This window comes from Sus scrofa, chromosome 6 (genome assembly GCF_000003025.6).
Source record: "Sus scrofa isolate TJ Tabasco breed Duroc chromosome 6, Sscrofa11.1, whole genome shotgun sequence".
Classification (NCBI taxonomy): Eukaryota; Metazoa; Chordata; class Mammalia; order Artiodactyla; family Suidae; genus Sus; species Sus scrofa.
This window is the reverse complement of record NC_010448.4, coordinates 107,966,822-107,992,998: the sequence shown is the minus strand read 5'-3', so window position 1 is coordinate 107,992,998 and position 26,177 is coordinate 107,966,822. Positions and strand designations below refer to the sequence as shown.

The following is a 26,177-nucleotide window of genomic DNA, read 5'->3' as shown; positions in this document are numbered from 1 at the left end:
CGTTGCTGTGGTTCTGGCATAGGCCGGTGGCTACAGCTCCGATTCGACCCCTAGCCTGGGAACCTCCATATGCCGCGGGAGCGGCCCAAGAAATAGCAACAACAACAACAACAACAAAAGACAAAAAGACAAAAAAAAAAAAAAAAAAAAAAAAGCTAAATGAAAGAAGCCAGACTCAAAAGCCATATATGTGATTCCACTTTTATGAATTATCCAGAATAGGTCAATCTTTAAGGACAGAAAGCAGACTGGTGGTTGCCAATTTCAGAAAACATTATTTAGATGAGAGTAAGGGAACAGTGAAGATTACTTTTACTTACAGGAGATGAATTTTATCTATCTATCTATCTATCTTTTTAGGGCCATACCTGCAGTATATTCCCAAGCTAGGGGTCAAACAGAGCTACAGCTGCCAGTCTACGCTGCAGGAACACCAGATCCGAGTCGCATCTGCAACCTACACAGCAGCTTGTGGCAACACCGGATCCTTAACCAACTGAGTAAGTCCAGGAACTGAACCTGAGTGCTCATGGATACTGGTTGAGTTCTTAACCTGCTGAGCCTCCTGAACTCCCAGGAGATGAATTTTAAAGGATCTTTAGAGAGGAGTGTTTCCCACATGTGCACACAAATCAACTAGGGAATCTTGTTAAATTATAAGTTATCTTTCAGTAGGTCTGAGGATTGGGTTTGAGATTTTTTATCTCAAACTCTAAGGGATGCAGATGCTGTTCAAGTGCGAATCACACTTTGAGCAGCAGGTCTTCAGAGGTCAGTTCCCTTAATATATCTGGTGTCTAAACTACTGACTTGCCAGGTTTATGGGTTAGAGGGAATTAGAAACCATTAAAACAAATTTATAGTTCTAAAGTTAAAAACTACGCACTATCACTTATAAATGGATTTAAAACTAGAAAGGACCAACACCCCCAAACCAAAAAACAAACAAGCAAAACAAAACAAAACATAACATCCCCTTCCAAATACAGTGAAAAACCAATTTTTAGGAATTCAAAGCAAGACAAGTTTATAAGAGTGCATAGAGAAATTCCCCGGTGGCTCAGTGGGTCAAGAACCTGGCATTGTCACTGCTGTGGCACAGGACGACCCTTCAGCCCAGGAGCTTCTGTATGCCCTGGCTGTGCCCCCCCGCTCCAAAGCACACATATACATTTACTGACGACTAAAGCAAAGGAAAACTATTAAAGTTCAAATTTTTTCATTTTTTTAGGGATCAATTAAGAAAAAAAGTAAATGTACCCAATGTAAGGAAGCACTAAATATTGGAATGAAAATCATAGGGTCAATTTCAGACTCAATCCCTAAGAATCTGGCCTAAATGGATTGGCATTTTTAAGAACAGAATCAAAGCATCTACAGTAGATCCAAGAATTCAGCCTATTTTTCAAATATAACCCTAGTTTAAAGGATGTTGAAAAGATCCAATAGATTATGAAATCAACCTAAAAGTTTAAGTCTTCCAGGGTAGGAGGAAATGGGGCGGGGTGGGGGAGAGGGGAGAGGGTTGGCCTAATTCTCTAAGTCATCGTTACTTCTCTAAATTCTGACTCAACCCACATTCCCTATCTCAAGAATTCTAAAGACTCTAGATTTCTGGGATTGCCTGGGGTAGATAATAAAAATGGGCCTTTTTTTAGCCATATCAATCTAGTTCTAGGCCTTTATCCCATAATCTTTTGATAAAATAAATTCTCTTGCTGAATTCTCTAAAAACCGACCTAAAAGGACACTAATAAATTCATATTATCACCAAACTAAACAATTACTTACAGATTCTTCTTGAACACTAAGTCCAAGTGTTTCAGCAACAACTGTGGCTAAATTATCACCAGGATAACTGCTTGTTCCATGTGTTTCTAAGTTAAAAACAAACAAACAAACAATTTATACAGCTGTAGAAATGAGGATTATGAAAAACAAAAAGAAGAAAAGAAAAAGGTTCAAAGGCCCACTTTACGAGATGAACAATTTTTAAAATTCTATGTAAAAAGTTCAAAATATCTACTATACATAGGAATAAGTTGTAGCTATCTAGCATCTATACTTGCCAAACTTTTCCAGCTAGGTTTTCTATTTCTCCTAAATGAACTGAATACAACAGGTAGATTATTTTTCTTATTGCCACTAGAAAAAAAATCATAAAAAATAGATAGATGGAATTCCCATTGTGGCTCAGAGTGTTATGAATCTGACTAGTATCTATGAGGACGCAGGTTCTACCCCTGGCCTTGCTCAGTGGGTTAAGGTTCCGATATTGCAGTGAGCTGTGCCATAGGCCGGCAGCAGCAGTTCCAATTTGACCCCTAGCCTGGGAACTTCCATATGCTGCAGGTGTGGCCCTAAAAAAAAGCAAAAAAAAAAAAAAAAAAAAAAAAAAAAAAGATAATTAAATGGATTTCTTGTGACATAAGACATAGCATGAATAAATATCAAACCATGTTTATATAGAACCTTTCATGAAAACACACTTTATGAGAGATTTTCAAGTTTTCCGCTAACACATTAACACAATCACGTATTCAAATATTTTATAAAACTTTTTGTATACAGAGTTTCAATAAATCAACAAGTATTTATGAAGCATGTACCATGTCCAGGCATTGTGCTAGGCACTATACAAAAAGAAAAGGTTTTTTCCCTCAAGGAACTCATGGGCTATTACAGTTGAAATAGGAAGGTAAAAAGAAAACTGTAATAAAACATGATAAACATTAAAGGTACATAAAAGGGGTGGTATAAACACAGAGGAAGGACTATATAATCTACCTTGAGAAAACAAGGAAGGCCAAATGATGCCTAAATTGACCCTTGAGAGAAAAACAAATTAAACTGGCTGGGGGCAGAGAGAAGGATTCTAAGTATATGTAAGGGTCCATGTGAAACAAGACTGTAAATTCAGGGAACTACATGTGATTCAATTGCTAGAAATCAAAGTGCAAAAGATACAACAGTAGTAGAACATGAGCCCAGACAGGTTGTTGAGGGATCAGATTATGCTAAAGAATTTAAAATTTATCCTGTAGGCAATGAAGATACACCCAAGTGCTTTTAATGGAGGACAGATGCAATATTTGGGCTAAAAAGGTAATTCAGATAGGTTGACAGAAAAAGAAGCAGTCACCAACAGGCCAAGGGATTGATTTAGATCACTAAGAGAGCCTCCTGAGAGATGCTGCTGGCCTAAACTAGTACAATGGGGGTGCAGAAGAATGTGCACGACAGACTTGTAGGGGTGCAATCAAGACTTGGAGTCTGGGAATTCCCGTTGTGGAGCAGCAGAAACGAATCTGACTAGGAACAATGAGGCTGAGGGTTTGATCCCTGGCCTTGCTTAGTGGGTTAAGGATCCAGCGTTGCTGTGAGCTCCTGCATTGCCATGGCTCTGGTGCAGGCCAGCAGCTGTGGCTCTAATTCGACCCCTAGGCCTGGGAACCTCCATAAGCCAAGGGTGCAGCCCTAAAAAGTAAAAAAAAAAAAAAGACTTGGAGTCTATTTAGATATGAGAGCTGAAGAAGCAGGAACATAGGATGATAATTCAAAGTTTTTTGATTTAGGTAACCCAAAGAGGTATAGGTACATCATTCACCAAGATTATAAATAAAAGGATGGGTAGAGAAGATAATTGACAAGAAAAGTTTCAATTTTGGACATGCTGAAGTGGAAGGATATCCAGGTACAGATGTTCAACAGCAAGCAGATACACTGGCAGTTTAGAATTCAGGAATAAAGTCTTAGGAAGAGACAGATTTGACTTATTATCATAGAGATGGTAGCAGAATACTAATGATAAGTGAAGATTCCTCTCACAAAATGAGAGAATAGGCCAAGGATCATACATACATTTGGGGACAGTAATTTTTTTCCTCCCTTTTTAGGGCCACACTTTTGGCATATGGAAGTTCCCAGGCTAGGGGCTGAATCAGAGCTGCAGCCACTGGGCTGCTACATCACAGTCACAGCAACACTGGATCCAAGCACATCTTCGACCTACACCACAGCTCAGAACAAGGCCAGATCTTTAACCCACTTAGTGAGGCCGTGGATTGAATCTGTTTCCTCATGGACACATACTAGTTGGGTTCGTAACCCACTGAGCCACAACAGGAATTCCCAGGGACAGTAATATTTAAAAGATAGAGGGAATTCCCATCGTGGCTCAGCAGAAACAAAATCTGACTGGAATCCAAGAGGACACAGGTTCGATCCCTGGGTTAAGGATCCAGCATGGCCATGAGTTGTGGTATAGGTCACAGATGTGGCTTGGATCTGGTGTTGCTGTGGCTGTGGGGTAGGCCATCAGCTGCAGCTCCATTTTGACCCCTAGGCTGGGAACCTCCACATGCTGTAGGTGTAGGCCTAAAAAGACAAAAATAAAAACAAAAACAAACAAAAAAAAAAAAAAAAAGAGAGGAGTTCCCATTGTGGCACAGCAGAAATGAATCCGACTAGGAACCATGAGGTTGTGGGTTTGATCCCTGGCCTTGCTCAGTGGGTTAAGGATCTGTGGTGTAGGTCAGAGACGTGACTCGGATCTGATGTTGCTGTGGCTGTGGCCTGCAGCTATAGCTCCAATTCGACCCCTAGCCTGGGAACCTCCATGTGTCATAGGTGTGGCCCTTAAAAAAGAAAATTATTAGCAATATGTATTATATGGATAGGGACATTTATATGAATAACAGGATAACTTTACTTTCTAATAGAAAAAAGACTGCTAAAGAACAAATAATACAAACAAAATTATATGGAATATATTTTAAACTATTGTCTAATTCAGATGGTTGGCCACTCCTGCCCACCAATAACTTCAAATTTTAAACTTATACAGTAATCTCAGCATCTTGCTTACTAGCTATTGGAGCCTGGCTCTGATCACAAGTGTCGGCCACTAGAATTTCACCTTCATTAGGCTTATGTTGTAGATGAGTGGAAGACTTCGGAACTTTTCTCAATTCTAAGGGAAAAAAGAGGAGAGATTATATATATAAATAATCATGATGAAAAATAAGCCAATACAAAACTATCTCTAAATGCACTACAAGCGCATTTTATTGACATAATTTCAATATTCTAATAAAAAGTTTATTCCTTTAGTTTCACTAGGAAACTAAACAAAGTTAGGACAGCAGAAGAGAGAGGACTAGAACAGATAAGCTTCTTCTGACCTAAGCCTTCTAGAGTTGTAATATTTTAACACATTTTTCCTTTGTGTATTGTTGCACATCAGTAGGTTCATCTGAGATGAATACTGCATCATGTATCTTTGTTTTAGAGTTATTTTCTGGAAAGATATCTGAAACATGCTTTATCAGAAATCATTCCACTGTTTAAGGATTTAACTGGAAGAAAACCAAAAGAAGGAGAAAGTAAAGGGAAACAGACTTTTACTAATTATAATTACAACAATATATATATTTTAAAACAAAACAAGCAAGAGTGGTTAGAGAAAGAAAAGGATTAACTGGTCATTAAATTTGTTTTAAAATAAGTTGCATGGCTAAAAAGTGATCTGATATTTTAAAACCAAAATTTCAGATTCCAAGTAAGAATAATCAGAACAAGATTAAAATAGATAAAGTAAGTTCTGAAATAGGTTATTCTCATATAATGAAGAAATAAAACAAAAGCATTTGTATGAGATACAAAAGATGACTTGCCTAATAAAGAAAATTGCTGTGATTTGATCTTTCCTGGATATTCTTTCAGATGGAGTTAAACATGATCTAAATTATGCAGATGATTATCTGTATTGATTTATGTCCTGTCTGACAGACTAAAAGGCCCAGAAATGTTCATTCTAGACCCATGTTTTACGTTTTACTTTAGCTCCTAATTATGTGTAAGATTTTTAACAGTTCTTTTGTTTTCCACTAGATGGTGATGAAAGCTTAATATAAAATGGGGGGAAAACTGTCAATTTTCCAGTAGCAACAATTAAGATGTACCATTTTTTTAAAAAAAAGTATAGCTACTGTCAACAATTTATTTGTATTATAAAAATATCTCTAGGACTATGCATACCCTTTCCCCCTAATACTGTCCTTGTTATAAACAGTTTAGGTTAAATATGGTAAGTCTTTACCATTTACTTTTAGGTCAATATTAAAAGGAATAAGCAGTATTAGCATGCTGCAGGATAAATTTTAAGACTACATGAAAAGTCAGTTTCAAAGCATTTAGCAGAAATGGTAAACTGGCCTGGAATTATAAATTAGTCATTGATAAGTCACAAATAAGATATATTATAAAGCCATTTCTTGCCTGACCAACAAACTGCTACATATTATAACAAAGATAGCCAGTAAAAGTTACCAGTGGGAGCAGCTATAGGTAGGACCTGATAAGTATAGAAGTTTAGAGCCAAGAAGATCTGTATTTGAATTTTAACTTGACAGGCGACCCTAAGTGAGTTATTTAATCCCTCTAAAAAGCAAATCTTTCCTCATTTATAAAACGAAGGGGATAACAGCTACCTTACAACCTGTCATGAAAATTAAATACAGTAGTAATATATTCAAATCACTCAGCATAATAACTGGCACACAGTAGCTAGAACTTGAATGTTAAATAACCTTTTTTCCTTCTATTTCCCATATATACACATATATGAATATTTTTAATTTATTTTTTTACTTTTATTTTTTTTGCTTTTTAGGGCCACACCCGTGGCATATGGAAGTTCCCAGGCTGGGGGTGGAACTGGAGCTATAGCTGCTGGCCTACACCACAGCCACAGCAACATGGGATCCAAGTTACGTCTGCGACCTACACCACAGCCCACAGCAATGCCAGATCCCTAACCACTGAGCGAGGCCAGGGATCAAACCTGCATCCTCATGGATTCTAGTCAGGTTCATTAACCCCTGGGCCATGAAGGGAACGTCCCAAATATTTTTTAAACAAAAAAACTATTAACTTTTGTAAATTGCTGAGCATTTACATATTCAGATGAGCAATGCCCATCTACATATAATACAGGCTGAAAAAAATCCCTTCCCAGTTGCTTTGCTAACAGAAACTAACAGCTGTAACATAAGTTACCTGAGCAATAACTATCTTCCTTCCATTAAAGTAACACAAAAACTAACAACAGACGGATATTTTTTTCTTTTATAGAACCAGATAACTAAACTACATCTCCTGTCCTCACCATTTGCACACCCAGTGTGCTCCACATTAGTCTGTGTTTGTTCCACATATCGGATGTGAAGGTTCTCCTTTCTTCGTAGCCGGTTAGCACCAGGAAATGAAAAAGCTGTTATTGGTGAATCTGGAATAATGTCTTCCTCAGATTCAACATCAGTTGCTTGATGCTGCTGATCATTCCTAGAGGAAAATAACAGTTGAAAAAAAAATTAGTTTGACAAATATATTTATTAAAACATCAACCATTTAGTATAGAGCTACAGCAGAACACAGGTATGAAGGAGACAGAATTCCTTGGATCTAATGTTCAAAATATAAATACAAGGATTAGAGAAGTACCCAAATGACGAGAGTATCAGCTAGGGAATATTACTGTGAGACACTAAAAGAGAAAGTGTAGTTGGTGGCATTTGAGGCGAAACTGAAAGAATTTCAAATGGCAGAGAAAATGAGCAGAGGATCCTCCAAGTTGAGTAAAGGCAGGCAGTGCTGTGTACCCGTGTTAGAGAAAGACAACCTGGAAGTACTTATAGGAGAGCCATGACTAAGTGTGCACATAATTTAGAAAGCAAGAAGAAGGGGATTAAGGTTTTAGAGCATGGAAGTAATATGAAAATCTAACAGCAAGCAAGACTGCGCAAGATTGACTGGAACAGAAAGAAAGGAGGCAATGGCTGTAACAGTCCTGGCATGCACTACCGTGGGTTTGAACTGGAATGCTGAAGATAGGTATGGAAAGTAAGGGCCCAATGTTGAACACTGTGGTAGTCGAATCAACAGGACTTGGCAAATGACAAATACAGGGTGATAAATAATACCAACACTAATAACTACCAACATTTGTTGCAGGTTTGCACTGTCAGGTATTATCATTATTACTCTCATTTCACAAATGAGAAAATAAGGAACCAGAAGTAAAGTCATTTACTAAAATAGTGAGTAACAGAAGCAGAATCTAAATGCTGACAGCCAGACTCCCAGGACATAACTGTTATCCTTGGTAGAGACCATGGGTCCATACTGACTGACTATGAGTAGGACTCACACTTTTGAGTTTCTACCCCTGCTGCTATCCAGGCTCACTTATAGTACTCTCAACACATCAGTCAGAAAAGTCCTATTAAAACTTAAGTCATATTATGACTCATGTCAATCTTCTGATTAAAACATGCCACATCTTCCCACTTCACTGGAAATGCAAGCCACAGTCCTTTTAATTATTCACAAGGTTCTTCTAGGTGATCTGATTGTCCCCTCTCCTACATTACCTCTCTGATCTCCTTTCATATTATATTCTACGCCAGCCATCCTCACTTCTTCAAGGCTCCGCACACACACAGGGCATACTCCCACTGTAGGGTCTTTGCTCTAGCTCTTCCACCTGCTTGGAATGATCACTGCCAAATATCATGGCTAATTATCTCATCTTCAAGTGTTTGCTGGAGTTTTACCGTCTCATCAACACCTGCCTTGAACACGTTATTTAAAATTGCAACCTCCTTCCCACACCCTAGTATTCCTGTTCCTTGTTATTCTGCTCTATTACTTTATCCATAGCATTTACTGCTCTCTGACATAGTACATAGTTGATTTGTCTACTGCTCACCTACCTTATTCTCTAAGAGAATAAGGATCTTTTTTTGGGGGGGGTTACTAATACATCACAAGTGTCTGCAATAGTGGGTAACTGGTATATGCTCATTAATATATGATGGATCAATGACTATGAAAGATTCCCAGATTTCACTAAAAAAATAAATCTGTGCTATCTAGGCACATGTTCTTACCTTATTCAAGACTGAAGGCACCTTAAGCCTGGACTGAATTATGGTCACTGAGTAAAGTAAATTCACTTTAACTCAACTGACTTTCCTCGTCAAACCATTACGGAACCTATTTGCCACAAATTTTTATCAGTCTGTCAGGCACTTAGGCTTTACATGAAAAACCACTCTAATATACTCATATCAATTTATAATACTACTTATTCCTGGATAATGAATTTTTACCAACTATAACCAATAGATTTTTAAAAAGTAGAAGACAAAGACTTTTTCCTAAAACAGATTTATATCTTAATTTCCTGGATAATATCAATATTATTTGTGGTCTATAACCCTACATTCTATACTGAGTAAAACCTTTAGAGCTAATATCTAATCTCTACCTACAATTCTGCCATCTTACTCTGGAAAAAAGTAAGCTAAAGTCATATGAGAAACCCTTCCTTACAAATTAATGGAGTGTGAAATCTATCTGACCTTGCTTTAACTAATCACGTCAGAGGCTACCTGCCTATTAGTCATAAAAATTCAACCTGAAACATGAATGAGTCACGAGAAGAAATTGATTTCCTGGAAGAGTCAATCTAGAAGGAGCAGAGCTTATCAAAGGGGGAAAAAAAACACACCAAAAACCAGCTCTAACTAGAGGTGGCTAAACTACGTAAACAAGTGCTGGCTTTGTCCTCCTTTGTCCTTTTTTTGTCACAAAAGAAAAAGGAAACAAAACAAAACAACTTTCATGTGTTAACCAAGTTTCATCTTTAAAGTGTTAGGACTCACTTTGATTTTCTGAGAAAAGTTAAAAGTTTTTGCCATAGGTTTTAGTTAATTATGCACACTGGTTCTCTTTCTCCTTCCACTTTTCTTTCTAAAAGGCTGACTGCCTCCCTTTGAATTCCTGTCAAAATGATTTCAGTTTTGTTTTTTTTTTTTCCCAAAGACCTTCAGGATCCAGGGTCTCCCTTCATAATGAATCTATAAAAAGGTTTTTAATATTTAGGCTTTTCTCCTCCTCTAAAGAACTTACACTTGCAGTTAAAATGTAATTTAAATTTAATGAAGTAGTTATAGCTATCAAGTTTAAACATTCTGATTTTCAAAAAAGGAATGAGGGTTCCAAAAATATACACTAGTGAGTCTGATACCCTGCTGTCTTAGAACCAGTTTATTATATGAATAATTCAACTACAAATGCAAATACAAAGGAAATACAAATTCGGTACTAATAGAGAACAACTCCAAATTGACTGAAAACAGTATACAGAGAATTATCATCAATGAGGAAAACCTGCCCTAGTACACTCCAGGGCTCCATCCTCAGGCAGGTTCTGTTCAACATTTACTACTGATTTTGATGCAGGGCACTGATCGAACAGTCATCAAATTTGTGGAAGACACAAAACTGAGAATAAAAGCTAACTTAACGCATAGTAGAAAAAAAAATCAACATATGAAAGACCCTCCAGAGGTTGCAATATTACAGGACAAATCCAAGATAAAAGCCTCACTGGAATCAAGAGAAACATGGATTCAAATCCTGCATCTGACATTTACTAGTCACACTGGGTAAATTAGACAACCTTTCTGAGCTTCAGTTACCTCATCTATAAAGAAAGTACAGTACTATATTTTCTTGCTTCATTTTTTGTTAAGAAAGTTGTGGAAAATAATGTATGTAAAAAATGTAATGCAATGCCCAAAAAAGAGATCTGATCAATAATGTGCTTATCTTAAAGTGAAGATTCCTTTGCTATAATGTTTTGTCAACAAATACTATAAAGCCATGACTCTGAAGTCATGTATTTTTGTATTTTTATACTAACATAAAAAGTCTACAAGTAGAGGATAAGGAAGACTTTGACTTAAAGGTTCTAGTTAGTGGATACCCAATAAGGAATTGTAAGTAACAGATGTATGTTTTGGCTACATTAATAGAAGTTAAAAGATACAGAAAAATGGAGGGGGCTGTATTGCTTTACTGGTTGGACTATACCTATAAGACCAAGTTAGTTAAAATACCGATAAACCAAAACATTTAAGAGAAATGGTAATTTGATGAATCTTGAAATAATGCCACGGGGGAACAGTTAATGCAGAGAGGATATTTACTCTAAAGACAGTTAAGACTCAGGAGGGCCTTGGTAGCTTGTCTTCATGTATGCTAAGGGCCATTAAGTAAAAGGGGGGTAAACTTATTCCAATGGTCCCAGAAGGCAAAATCAGAAAAAACAGTACTTTTAAAAAACCACAGTGATTTTTAACAGAACTTAGCACTTTCTAAGAGTTATCATCTCAATAAAATTAAATAGGCTTGGTAGACAGTGAACTTGTATAAGAGGTGTTCAAACAATGGCTATTTGATAAAGAAGTTATACAAGGAATTCAATTTAAAAGAGTGCTGAGGGAGTTCCCATTGTGGCTCAGCAGAAACGAATCCGACTAGTATCCATGAGGGGGCAGGTTCGATCCTTGGACTTGCTAAGTGGTCCGGCATTGCCATGAGCTGCAGGGTAGGTCACAGACACAGCTCAGATCTGGACCAGCAGTTGTAGCTCCAATTGGACCCCTAGCCTTGGAACCTCTATATGTTGCAGGTGCGGCCCTAAAAAAAAAAAGACAAAAACCAAACCAAACAAAAAAACTGAAAACAAAGAAATGAACAACAACAACAACAACAAAAGAAGAGAGCATTGAATGAAATGAACTTTATAGCCCTTAAGGGTTTAGAGACCTTTTGACTTTCACTGACCCAGCTCATCCATTTCCCAAAACAAAATGAGTCATAACCTCAACACTCAGCTCATTTAATTATTTGATTTCTGTGACTGGTAGAGTTGAATATATATTTTGAACTTAAGAACAGCAAATTTTTTTTTTCTGAATAATTTTTTACCATAGTGTCACAAAAACCAACTGCCTTATTATAAAAGGTTATCTGTTACATCAAACCCAGCTTAGGTGAATCAGAATTACTGCATTTAACAAGAAAAGGTATAAACTAAACAGTACTTTTTCTAAAGTTCAGGGAAATTTTAGGCACTAAATAAACAGATTTTACAGTGGTTTAGGTAATCAGAGGAAATGAGGTTGCCTTACAAGATAACACTTGCTATTTTTTTCCTAACTGAAAACAGAAGGAAATTTGTTTGAAGAGAGTAAGCTGTTAAAGAAGTTGGCTTATAACAATAACTATATTAAATTTTAGGAGAGAACTGAAAGAAAGACACAATAGATTACCTCCTACACTGTTAAGGCATGTACTAAATATATCTAGTTTCAATTCACTTTATAACCTTGGTTTTGGAGGCATTCACCTAATGAATTCTGTATTTACCTCTACAGACTAGTTATCATGTATTATTGGTATTCATAACTATCAGGGCTGATACGTTCCAAATAACATACACTACATATGCTAAACTGCTTCACATAGTGTAAATTAATGTAGGTCAACAACTACTATGTTAAATCTTTGGAACTGGATGTGATTCAGAATCCAGATTTTTTAAAAATGAAGGGCACTACAGAGCATATATAGCTTGTTACAAAACACCTCCAGTGGAGCCCAAGATCATCCTACAGTTAAGCATATTGATATTTGCAGAGGAATGCATAGGAATGCTCAGAGAAAGTGGGACAAATAAGGACAATGATAAATAGCATCTTGTCAGTTGAGCTGAGGCTAGTTGTCAATCACATTTAAAAAAAAAAATCAGGTTTTGGAATCATATATAAAAGATTGTGGATTTATGTTCTAGTCTCACATTAATATGCAGCATGAATAAAATCAGAAAGCACTGACATTTTCATATACACATATTTGATAACCTCAGTCTGATCCCACCGTCTCATTCCTATCTTTTCATCTCCTGAAAATGCTCTTTGGCTACCAATATTCAGTGGACTGATAACATGGAAGAAATATCAAAATCCTTATTGGACATCCACTACTTAAAAGTATACTGATATGATAAACATGTTAATTCCACTTGTGAGATGTGTTTATGCATCTCCAAGCCAAAATAATGTCACGTCTACATAGTTTACCAAAGGTTTTTGTAGATGTCCCCTCAAATGCAAGTCTTTAAAAATTCCTGTAAACCATTAAGACTATCCTGAATCCTAACTCTTAAAAAATATTACATAAGCTTTATATAAATGAGAACTAAGAAGTGGCCATATTTTCGCTCTGCATAGGTCAGATTAGTCCCAGAAAAACAGATACTTTTTTTTTTTTAGATACTGGCAAATAATGGAAAGAACAGAGCCCTTTAACTCAGAAGATGGGATTCTGAGTGATGTCTTATTATCAAATAATTGTGACACATGGTTTTTTGACTTTTTTAACATGTGGTTTCCTTGTCTATAAAGAGGAGATAATAAAACTACCTTGAAGAACCATAGTGAGAATTAGAAATGATATAAGTGGAGTTCCCATCATGGGGCAGCGGAAATGAATCAGACTAGGAACCATGAGGTTGCAGGTTCGACCTCTGGCCCCACTCAGTGGGTTAAGGATCCAGCATTGCTGTGAGCTGTGGTGTAGGTCGAAGAAGTGGCTTGGATTTGGTGTTGCTGTGGCTGTGGCTATGGCCAGCAGCTGTAGCTCTGATTCGATTCCTAGCCTAGGAACCTCCATATGCCAAGGGTGCAGCCCTAAAAAGCCAAAAAAAAAAAAAAAAAAAAAAAATACAAGACACAAAGAAGAATAATTGGTACACAAATTGAAAGTTACTATTATTTTCATTTTTTTTTTAAGGCCACACCCTCAGCATATGGAGGTTCCCAGGCTAGGGGTCGAAATGGAGCTGTACTAGCTGGCCTATACCACAGCTCACAGCAATGCCAGATCCTTAATCCACTGAGTGAGGCCAGGGAATCAAACCTGCCTCCTCATGGATGCTAGTCAGATTCATTTCCGCTGAGCCACTAAGGGAACTCCTATTATTATTTTGTCTTTTCAGAGCTGCATCTGCAACATATGGATGTTTCTAGGCTAGGGTGGGACTGGAGCTGCAGCTGCCAGACTACGCTACAGCCACAGCGACATAGGATCTGAGCTGTGTCTGTGACCTAAACCACAGCTCACAGCAACAATGGGTCCTTAACTCACGAGAGAGGCCAGGGGTCGAACCTGCAACCTCATGGTTATTAGTCGGACTCATTTCCGCTGCACCACAACAGAAACTCCAAAAGTTATTATTTTTATTAAGAGAAATGGGAAGAGAAGGGAGAAGAAAAGAAGGAAGAAGTTCTCTAGGCCTGAGAAGTGTCTAAGAGGAAATAATCAGATGGCTTTTATGATGTTTCTGGGACAGGGCTGAAGGGTGATAACAAAACCTAACTATTTATTTAAAATATAAGTATTTCAAATAATTTATTTGAATAATTTGTTATTTATGTTATAAAAATTAGAATGCTTTAAATTGATATATATATATATATTCATGCACTAACCTAAGAGATGCATATGCACTCTTCAGATATACTCCCAAAACAAAAACTCAGTGGTTTTTATATTTTCAGTGGCAGAACACTTTATAATTTTAAAAAATGAAATCTTTTGACCTATCTTTATAGTTTGCACAGCTAAGTAAAATGAAGAAGAAAGAAACTGGGAGAAAACATTCAATTTTCCGTTGCAATTAAGAAAAATACTTACTCAATTTTCTGCTGCAGCTGTTCAGAAAGCTTTTTATTTTCTTCCTGTAGAGTATTCTTTTCATTCACTTAAATATAATGTGAAAAGAAAGCACAAATTATAGCTATATTAAGATGTACGCCGGGCTCGTTCAATTATTTCAAAATCATGGAGAAATTAGGATTTGAAATTCTAAGTCATAATGTTAGTCAGGGTTAATGCTACTGTTCAAAACTAATTTGTTACTGGGTAGTGATTACTACACCTCATATTGTGCCAGTCCCAGGTAAATGATTAACCGATAATTTTATGTAATGCTTTTGGGCAAAAAAGAAAAAGTACCTCATGTACTGGGGAGTATAGTTTAATTATTCATACTAATGACAAGAAAGCATTCCATCCGGTTACTCAGTCCTACTAGTTTCAAATACCATTTAGTGAGTCATTTATCTTGAAATAAATCTGATCATAAAATATGACACTGAATATCAGTATAATTTTTATAACAAACACACAAGGAAATTTTCTTCCTTAATCATACTCTACATTTCACAAATAATTATGGCATCAGTAATTTAAATATATCCATTGACACAGTATTTCCTTATTTGTATATACCTTGATTAAATTTTCCTATTTATCCTTATTTACAAAGCAGAAACTCAATTTTCGGCTATAATTTCTACTGCTGCCAGCATAAAATTTTTTATCAACGTTGTGATATTATGTCACTGGTTAAGCATGTATTTTATTAGGAGTAATATATCAAAGAGATCAAATTAGAGTAAGCAAAATTAACCTATCAGAAAGAAAGTTAATCATATTAAAAAATTCATTAATAATTTACTGATTTACAAATCTAAACATATTTTCTTACAGTGAGTTAATAAAGATTTACTGACTATCTATAATATGTGAGATTACTAAACTACCTCCTATGGAGGATCTTAAAAAAACTTTAAGATATGACAGTGACCTAAAGGAAAGTATAGTCTAATGAGAGAAAAAAAGTTATATACACATATTTTTTACAACTCAAAGTACAACGGCGTTAAAGCAGGACAGATAAAATACTAAGTGAAATTCCAAGGAGGAAAAAAAGTTCCTTTGGGCTACTGAAAAAATCAGGAAAGGAACTGAGAGGACGAATGAGCTGGATACATGAAGAGAAATCCAAGGGACTCCCACACCACCACAACAACAGCAAAAACAAAACAAAATTGTGAGCTAAAACCCAAGAAGTATAAGCAAGCAGATGTTGGTAACAGCACTGGTGGAGGGACTGAACTTGAAATTTCCAGTTTAAGCCTGAGCTACTGGAATGGAGCCAAAGTGATCCCAATTCACGTTAACACTAGAGTCATCAAAAAAATAACTCAAACACAGAGTCCCAAGTAGTTCAGGTAACAGAATTATCTCATATAGTAATAAAATGTTTAAGGATTTAAAAGATTGAAGACCCAAAACTAACATGATAGAAATGATTACAAAAAATTAGTAGGCACACAAGATTGAGATAATTTGAGCATCAGTAAGAGTAATGAACATAACTGATTTGACACATACTGAATATACAAAATTCCATGTGTCTATTATGCTCAAAAAAGAGAGAGCCTCAATCCTATTAAAAGCAAAATGAAACACAGCATACTCAACACACAAAAGCTCACCTGTCACCACTATAGGTAAACATTATATAGGATCTTACTCTGAAAATAGGCAATTAAAGGGAAAAATTAAGATGTATCATGCTTACACAGATGGCCAACAAACACATGAAAAAATGCTCAACATCGCTGACTATAAGAGAAATGCAAATCAAAACTACCATGAGATACCACCTCACACCAGTCAGAATGGCCATCATTAATAAATCCACAAATAACAAGTGCTGGAGGGGCTGTGGAGAAAAGGGAACCCTCCTGCACTGCTGGTGGGAATGTAAACTGGTACAGCCACTATGGAGAACAGTTTGGAGATACCTTAGAAATCTATACATAGAACTTCCATATGACCCCGCAATCCCACTCTTGGGCATCTATCCGGACAAAACTCTACTTAAAAGAGACACATGCACCCGCATGTTCATTGCAGCACTATTCACAATAGCCAGGACATGGAAACAATCCAAATGTCCATCGACAGATGATTGGATTCGGAAGAAGTGGTATATATACACAATGGAATACTACTCAGCCATAAAAAAGGATGACATCATGCCATTTGCAGCAACATGGATGGAACTAGAGAATCTCATACTGAGTGAAATGAGCCAGAAAGACAAAGACAAATACCATATGATATCACTTATAACTGGAATCTAATATCCAGCACAAATGAACATCTCCTCAGAAGAGAAAATCATGGACTTGGAGAAGAGACTTGTGGTTGCCTGATGGGAGGGGGAGGGAGTGGGAGGGATCGGGAGCTTGGGCTTATCAGACACAACCTAGAATAGATTTACAAGGAGATCCCGCTGAATAGCATTGAGAACTATGTCTAGATACTCACGTTGCAACAGAAGAAATGGTGGGGGAAAAACTGTAATTGTAATGTATACATGTAAGGATAACCTGACCCCCTTGCTGTACAGTGGGAAAATTAAAAAAAAAAAAAAAAAAAAAAAAAAAGAAAAAAAGATGTATCATGCTTTTCTAGTAGGAACTATATTCCAAGGTAAGCAAGAGCTCCAGTTGATGGGGGGAGAATTCTTGTTTATAGAAGAATGCCAGCTGATAAATGTAGAAAGAATAACAGAAATGGATTATTATTTTTTGTAATCTCTAATTAAACAACTGATTTGGGCAAAATCCCCAATGGATACTAAAACCACTAAAGACTGAGGTAGAACTGTATTTTTGCAAGATTTCACAGTATCATACATCCATCCAAATCAGAATATTTGGTGGTACTAAGGGGAAATACAATTCTATAATGGAGAAATTTGGCCATCAATCCCTAAGAATGGAATAATGTTACAATATCTATATCCTGATGTGATGCAATATAAAGCAGACAGTTTTACCTATGAAGTACTGCTGTCAAAAATGTTTGTTCTGGACATAATCAAGCCTTCAGATCCAATTTCTATTTTACAGGAAATGAAGAAACAAGAAAATGATAAGAAAAACCCAGAAATTTTAGGAAAATGACTCTACTTCTTCAAGAAGTCAATGTCATAAAAGAAAAAAATAGGAAGGGAGCTATTCCATATTGAAAGAAGGCAAATGCAATGTATGGTTTGGGTTTGGCAAGTCTTCAACAAAACTGTTACAAACTACCTTAAAAGGGACATTAAAAACAGGAATATGGATTGGCTATTAGGAAATATTAGACAAAATTATTGGTAATCTTTAGTAGGTAAGGGGTGGTTACTGTGGTTAGGTATAAATGATCTAAGTATTTAGAGGAGAAATGTCCTGATGCATGTAATTCACATTAAAATATTTCAGTTTGAAAAGAAATGAAGAAAATACAGCAAAACATGAGCAACTGTTATGAGGATTTTTTACTATTCTCCTTAGTTTTCTATATTTTAAAAAAATTTCAGGGAGTTTCCATCATGGCTCAGCAGAAATGAATCTGACTAGCATCTGTGAGGATGCAGGTTCGATCCTTGGCCTTGCTCAGTGGGTTAAGGATCCAGCATTGCATGAGCTGTGGTGTGGGTGGCAGATGCGGCTCCAATCCTGAGCTGGTGTGGTTGTGGTATAGGCCAGCAGCTTCAGCTCTGATTTGACCCTTAGCCTGGGAACCTCTAAACGACAAAAAAAGAAAATTTTCACTGAAAAAAAAAAAGACTATGTGGATTTGAAAAAAAAACAAATAGGGAGTTCCCACTGTGGCACAGTGGGTCAAGGATCTGGCATTGCCACAGTTGTGGTTTGTAGGTGGCAGTTGCAGCCTGGATTTGCTCCCTGGCCTGGGAACTTACATAAGCCACAGGTATACCACTACTGTCCCCTGAAAGAAAAAGAACCAAATAGAATTTTTTAGAATGAATAATTTGGTTACTGAAATAAAATAACTTAGTGTAACAGAACTAAAGAATAATAACTGAAATGTATAATAAGAGAAATTACCTAGAATGCAGCAGAAAGAAATAGGGCATGAAAAATAGAAAAGAGATGTTAAAATAGACACAAAAGATCAAATTCCAAGGTCTCATCATAACTCTCAATTAGGGAGAAGGAAGAAGACATAATATTTGAAGACCTAGTAGCTGATGGTTTTAAAGATATGATTAAAGATGGGATTCAATAGATCCTATGATGCATACTAAGCAGATTTTGTTCCTTAAAACCTACTGAAATTGTACTAAAACTATAAAATACCAAGAAAAAAATCTTAATAGTAGCCAGAAAAAAAATAACTGTTACCCTGTAAAATAGCCTTACAAAAATAAGAGTTAAAACACTGAGGATAAAAAACCGACAGTTTAGGAGTTCCCATTGTGGTGCAGTGGAAACGAATCCAACTAGGAACCATGAAGCTGTGGGTTTGATTCCTGGCCTTGCTCAGTGGGTTAAGGATCTGATGTTGCCGTGTGCTGTGGTGTAGGTCACAGACACAGCTTGGATCTGGCGCTGCTGTGGCTCTGGCATAGGCCAGCGGCTGTAGCTCTGATTAGACCTCTAGCCTGGGAGCCTCCATATGCCGCAAGTGCGGCCCTAAAAAGACAAAAACAAACAAAAAACCTGACAGTTTAGAACCAACAAATACTCTCTAAAGGAAATTCTAAAGAATGAATATCAGAAAAGATAATAATCCCAGATGCAAAGTGAGATGCAGAAAGCAATAAGAAGCAAAGACACTGATAAACACGTAGGTAAATCTTTTAAAAACTGAACAAGGTAATTTTTTACAGCCAATGGAAGTTCCCAGGCTAGGGGTCCAATTGGAGATGCAGATGCCAGCCTATGCCACTGCAACACCAGATCTAAGCCACATATGTGACCTACACTGCAGCTCACAGCAACACCGGATCCTTAGCCCACTGAGCAGGGCCAGGATTGGACCCACATTCTCATGGCTACTAGTTAGGTTCTTCATCCGCTGAGCCACAATGGGAACTCTGAATAGGGTAAATTTTTTAAAAGTTTCTAAATTGCAGAGCTACCAAACACAACAACAAAAACCCAAAACAAACCAAAAATGAAATACTGCGCATAAACAGCATGCAAGTGAAGATGGAGATGATCGAAGTGTTTTAAAGTTGTATTATTCAGAAATAATTTATATTTTAGGAAGCATGTTAAAACTTCAAGGTTGTTCAGAAAGAACAGAAACAGAGTTGGAGTTCCCTGGTTGCCTAGAGGTTAAGTATCCAGCATTGACACTGATGCAGCTCAGGTTACTAGGGTGATACCTGGCCAGGGAACTTCCACATGCCACATATGTGGCCAAAAAAATATTGAGTTTAAAAAAAAAAGCCATAAAAGATAAAATAAAAATGAAATAAGAAGAGAAACAATATCCTAAAAACACATTAACAGGGAAAAATAAAAACAAAAAAGAAAGAAAAGGTAGGACAAGAAGAAAGTAGCAACAATATATAGAAACACCAAAAATTCATAAACATGAAGCCTTTAGTATTTTTATTCATATTATAACTCCGTTCAGGATTTGACCTTGATGATTTTCCTGTTGCTCATTTTAATGTAAAATTAGTTTTCTTGACCTTTTCAGTAATTTCATTGGGGGTATTGTTAGAGGAATTATTTTGAGACTACTGTGCTTGTAACATGAGATTGAAAAAGAAAGTAGTCAGGGGATATTTTAATTCTATCATCCCAATGTTCTTGAGAATTACAATTCTTAGTGTAGAAGAAAGGAGATATTGATGTTATTAGAGAAGAGGTTACAAAAAGCTCTACAATCTTGAATTTGAACTTTCAACATGAACTCATGAAGTGTTTTATCTATCTGAAAATTAGACAAAGGATATTCAAACCATTCACCGAAAGAAATGCAAACTGAAGATTATGTGAAAAGATACTTGGCCTCAATAGCAGTGAAGAGAATGCTAATTTTAAAAAGGTATCATTCTTTACCCTCTGAATTAGATACTGTCAATTAATATATTTTTGTCCAAAACTAAAGAGGACATAGGGATGGACATTCTCAAACACTCAAACAAAACATTGAGCTGTTCATCAATGAAAATGGGTAAATAAATGACATCTACAGAATGCAGCCCTGAAAAAAATGCTGTCTTACTCCTTAACACCTGGGTTTTTTGTTTGTTGAGTTTTTGGCTATTTTTTGGCTTGGTTAAAATTGCTAGAAACATGACAATTAGATGTATAGACATTATTAGAGATTACTTCAAGTGCATATAATTATGGATATCAACTGTGTCTACTGAAGGGTAACAGTTTTCTATTCATTGATTATATTCTTATATTCCTAAACACATGCATTCATTCATACATATAAACTACAGATCTAAATATGTAAACATGTAAAGACTTACATAGTCTAAAATAAAATAACACGTCTGAATAAGAAGTCATTATGACATGATCTCATTAAAATTTAAAAGAGAAAAGAGAAGAGGGGGTAAAATGAGGGACACAGGCAGACAGACAGATAAACCTGGACCTGGAAAGGTATTTATTAGATTGCTAATAGTAGTTACCTCTGGGAGCAGAATAAGACTATGTTCTTTCTATCTCTTTTTAAAATAATGAGCATATGTTCATATATTCTTGCACGAGTAACCAGAGGACAGCAATATAATAGAAAAAAATACAATTAAATGGAATTAGTTTTGAAAAGAGGATAAATGTAAGAAAATTCTACATCAAATGGGAAGAAGACTGAACTGAAAAAGGCATACTTGTAATAATATGTCCAAAAATATTAGTAACAATCTAAAAAAGTAAACACTTTTTTTGTAGGACACTAAATCATCTGCTTTGTATTTAACTTATACCAAATATAAAGAGTCAAATTACATGAAATAAACATAAAACTAGAGGCAAATATGGACATATCCAAAGGAAATCTGCTTCTTTTATCTTTTCTCTCTTTTGTCTTATAGTTGGTGAGACTTTAAGGCTCATGTGGACAGTATTTGTACAACCTTTCTGTACTCTATTTCTTATTAAAATAAGCATAAGATTAAATCTATAAAAAGGAAGAAAAGGACATGACTTTTTGCCTAAATAAAGAAAAATGCATGTAAACAATCTATCAGATTATAACCAATTTAACAGTAGGTTTTAATAATAGCACACTATGCTTTAAATCTTAATAAAGAAAGAAAGGAAACTCACTAAGCTCTGTGATAAGTTTAAGATTCTGCTGCCGGATATTTTCAAACTCTTGCTGTTTCTTCCGCATATGTTCTTCAGTTACTGCACAGCGATCACATAATCCTGCTCTTAATCTATGAAACAAAAGCAAAATATTTTCAGAGTAGAACTTAAATCTTCTCATCCATCTGAAATTAAAATATTTTTCAACTACTAAAAGATACTCCTTATCTTTGAATTTTAAGATTTTTATACTTTATTAATACCTAAAGAATTGGCTTGGCAAATATAAAGAAAATTAACTAGTTATTATGCCTTGAGCATATCCTCAAATAGGCTGAAATTATGCTACATCATTGTCTACAGACTGCAATTGTGAGTGAAGTTCTATAAAAGTCTGCCAATTTTAAACTCTATCCAAGGGAACTTACTTACTGAAGACACTGATCTTATTTTAATCTATTATAGACAAAATATAAATCCAGTCCAGTACCAACAGGCAGAAATATATACTAAGCAAGCTTGTATCTGTTTTTCTCAGCATAGCATATAACACATGATTGTTCTACAACTTCTTTAGTTGAACGAATACTACAGGTCAAAGAACACAAAGTTTAAAAAAAAGTAATGCTCTTTTCAACATTAAAAAAGACGCCAATGTTACTAGAAATTCAGTGTACTATAATGTAAAAAGAGGTTACAAAATAGTTTTTACTAATTATTTGTTGAGTGGTGAAGGGAAGAGGGAAATACAAATATTAACAGAGTAGGGATGGGTGATGGAGAAAAAAGTTTAAATGTTAATAATAATTATCTTGTAGGCAATAGTAACTTAGAAGATTTTCTTCTTAGTGTTTTGCTGTATTTTTTCAAAAATTCCTCTAATTTCATTATTTACATAGCAGGAAAAATATAGTTAAAAAAGAGACACCTATCTTCCATTAAGAACTGAGAAAACTGGAGTTCCCTTCGTGGCTCTGTGGTAAACAAACCCAACTAGGATCCATGAGAATGTGGGTTGGATCCCTAGCCTCGCTCACTGGGTTAAGGACCTGGTGTTGCCATGAGCTGTGGCATAGGTGGCAGACACGGCTCAGATCCCACGTTGCTGTGGCTGTGGTATAGGCCGGAAGCTGTAGCTCCAATGTGACCGCTACCTTGGGAACCTCTATATGCCACGGGTACGGCCCTAAAAAGCAAAGCAAAAAAAAAAAAAAAAAAAAGTATCTAGAAAATATAAATTCTAAGATAATAATTTTAACTCAAAAACTTAGGTCAGTAAGATATTAGTATGTAAGTATCTATGGAAATCATAGCATGTAGTACATGACTTGAATTTTATTTTATTTTAGTCTTTTTTTTTTTTTCTTCAGGGCTGCACCCATGGCATATGAAGTTCCCAGGCTAGGGGTTGAATCGGAGCTGCAACTGTTGGCCTATGCCACAGCCACAGCAATCCAGATCCATGCCTAGTCTTCGACATAGACATAGCTCACAGCAATGCCAGATCCTTAACCCAATGAGTGAGGCCAGGGATCGAACCTGCATCCTCATGGATATTAGTTAGATTTGTTACCACTGAGCCACAGTGGGACCTTCCAATGAATTTTAGTTTTATAGACATGAAAGCTATAAAACTAACAAAAAAAAAGGAACCTAGAGATTTTTTTTCCCTTTTTACGGCCACTCCTGCAACATATGGAAGTTCTCAGGCTAGGGGCTGCACTGAAGCTGCAGCTGCTGGCCAGGCCATAGCCACAACGCTGGATCCGAGCCCAAGCTGTGACCACAGCTTGCAGCAACCCTGTATCCTCAACCCTCTGAGCAAGGCCAGGGACTGAATCCGCATCATCACAGACACTACGTCAGGTTCTTAATCTGCTGAGCCACAACAGGAACTCCCCTAGAGATTTTTATATAAAAGTAAAACTCATGTCAACAGTGTTGATGAATATAAAAAATAAAAATTAGCAGCTACAGGTTGCATTAATAGAACAAAAATTTCTAGGATGAAGGACTAAAGGATTGGGCATCATGGTTTAATTGGAGTACATTTTGGAGATAGGAATTAGGACAATCAAGATGTAAATAAAGATGACAAAGTGAATATATGCATCTATTACTGCTCCCTCTCAAAATCCCACAAAACTAAAGTAAAGATATATGTATATTTTAAAAGACACAAGATTATGAGGACACAGAGAATGGGAAAGAAAAAAAAAATTGAAAGCAAGGAGCTGGGGGACAAATAGAAATTGACCTGAGAATGCTGAATCCTAAGCCAACAGTGGGAAAAGTCTAGAACTATTCTCCACAATGGTAGCTACAAGCCACATGTAGCTATTTCAATTTTAAATAAATCAAAATAGGAGTTTCCATTGTGGTGGAGCAGGTTAAGTATCTGGTGCTATCTCTGTGGCAGCATGGATCACTGCTGAGGCATGGGTTCGATCCCTGGCCCAGGGCTGTGGGTTAAGAATCTGGCATTGCTGCACCTGAGGCATAGGAGGCACAAGTCACAGCTACAGCTTGAATTCCATCTCCAGCCCAGAAACTTTCAAATGCTGTGGGTGCAGTCAAAAAAGGAAAAAAAATAGAGAAGATAAAAAATTAGAGGATTATCCTAAAAGATTCATCATACCAATAACAGATGTTCCAGAAAGACCAAGATGGGGGCAGGTACAGAAAAAGAGAAACAGAGGAACAAAAGAGATATGAGATATTCAGAAAGCCAAACAACCGGCATAAATCCAACTAATCAGTATATTAATCATGAATTGATTAAACACTCTAATCAAGGAGTTCCTACTGTGGCTCAGTGGAAACAAATCTGACTAGTATCCTCAAGGATGCAGGTTCAATCCCTGGCCTTGCTCAGTGGGTTAAAGACCCGGCGTTGCCATGAGCTGTGGTGTAGGTTGCAGATGTGGCTTGGATCTGGCATTGCTGTGGCTGTAGCGTAGGCCAGCAGCTACAGCTCAGATTTGACCCCTAGCCTGGGAACCTCCAAATACAAGGGCGGCCCTAAAAAAACCAAAAAAAAAAAAAAAAAAAAAAAAAAAAATCTAATCAAAAGGCAGAAATTGTCAGATAAGACAAAGATCCAACTATATTCTGCCTACAATAGTAATAACTTTCAATTTGAAGATAAAAACAGGTTGAAAGCAAAAGGGTGGGAAAAGTACCATGCAAATGAAAAACAAGAGGTTGGAGCATCTATATTAATTAACATCAGACAAAACAGACAATAAGATTAAAAAGTATTACTACAGACAGTGAATTCTGTAATAAATAACATGAAAAGATCTCTTATCGCTGAAAAAATGACCAGTAATGCTGACATAAAATAAGGGTACACACACACACATGTATATCAACAAACAATAAAATGTTCTCGGATACTAAGTATGTGATTATCAAAACAGCTTCAATAACAGGGTTGGAAAAGAAACATCCCAGAACATGAAGAAAAAAACAGTAACAGAAACAAGACAAAAGATTATAAAGGATCAGTTTGTGACCAAGAAGTGCTCCAGAAAGAAAGAACCTATAAAAGTGGAGAAAGGACATAATAGGTAAAACTGCCAGACCTAACAGATACTAGTCTTCGGGTTAATAGGCTAAGGGCCTAGCATAGTGAAGGAAAGACTCATGTACATATACACACACCTGATGATAAAATTTCAGAACAAGGATAAAAAGATCTTACATTACAGAAAGGGGAAAAAAAATCCATTACCTAAAAGGAATGAACGCTACGATGTTAGTAGCTTCAGATGCTCACAGACAATGAGAAAATGTCTTCAAAGTTTTACAGGAAAATTATTCTGAACCTAGAATTTTATATCTAGTCAAAATATCATATAAAGGCAAGAGTAAAATAACATTTTTCAGACATACAAAGACTCTCTGAAAAGTTACTTCCTGTGCATTTTTAAGCAGTTAGAGGGTGAGCTATTAAAAAAATGAACATTAAAAATGAGGAGTGCCCGTCATGGCGCAGTGGTTAACGAATCCGACTAGGAACCATGAGGTGCAGGTTCGGTCCCTGCCCTTGCTCAGTGGGTTAACGATCCGGCGTTGCTGTGAGCTGTGGTGTAGGTTGCAGACGCGGCTCTCCCGCGTTGCTGTGGCTCTGGCGTAGGCCGGTGGCTACAGCTCTGATTCGACCCCTAGCCTGGGAACCTCCATATGCCGCGGGAGCGGCCCAAGAAATAGCAAAAAGACAATAAATAAATAAATAAAAGGAAAAACAGGCCCCAATTTTTCCAACCATGTACACCAGTGTATCTTCAAGGTCTAAAACAGTGCCTGGCAGAAGACATGAGC

At 36.5% G+C, this 26,177-nt stretch overlaps 1 protein-coding gene across 12 annotated transcripts in view; it reads right to left on the bottom strand.

Moving 5' to 3' along the window:
* The window catches only part of RBBP8 (RB binding protein 8, endonuclease), a 96,147-nt gene that overhangs the window by 27,069 nt on the left and 42,901 nt on the right, over positions 1 to 26,177 (bottom strand). For all 12 annotated transcript variants that reach the window (XM_021097738.1, XM_021097735.1, XM_021097736.1 and 9 more), the window contains 5 exons: positions 21,870 to 21,982; positions 14,611 to 14,677; positions 7,169 to 7,344; positions 4,868 to 4,972; positions 1,792 to 1,877 (listed from right to left, as the gene is read on the bottom strand). In XM_021097738.1, coding sequence (XP_020953397.1) covers positions 1,792 to 1,877; positions 4,868 to 4,972; positions 7,169 to 7,344; positions 14,611 to 14,677; positions 21,870 to 21,982 — 547 coding nt within the window. The remainder of the gene's footprint in view (positions 1 to 1,791; positions 1,878 to 4,867; positions 4,973 to 7,168; positions 7,345 to 14,610; positions 14,678 to 21,869; positions 21,983 to 26,177) is intronic.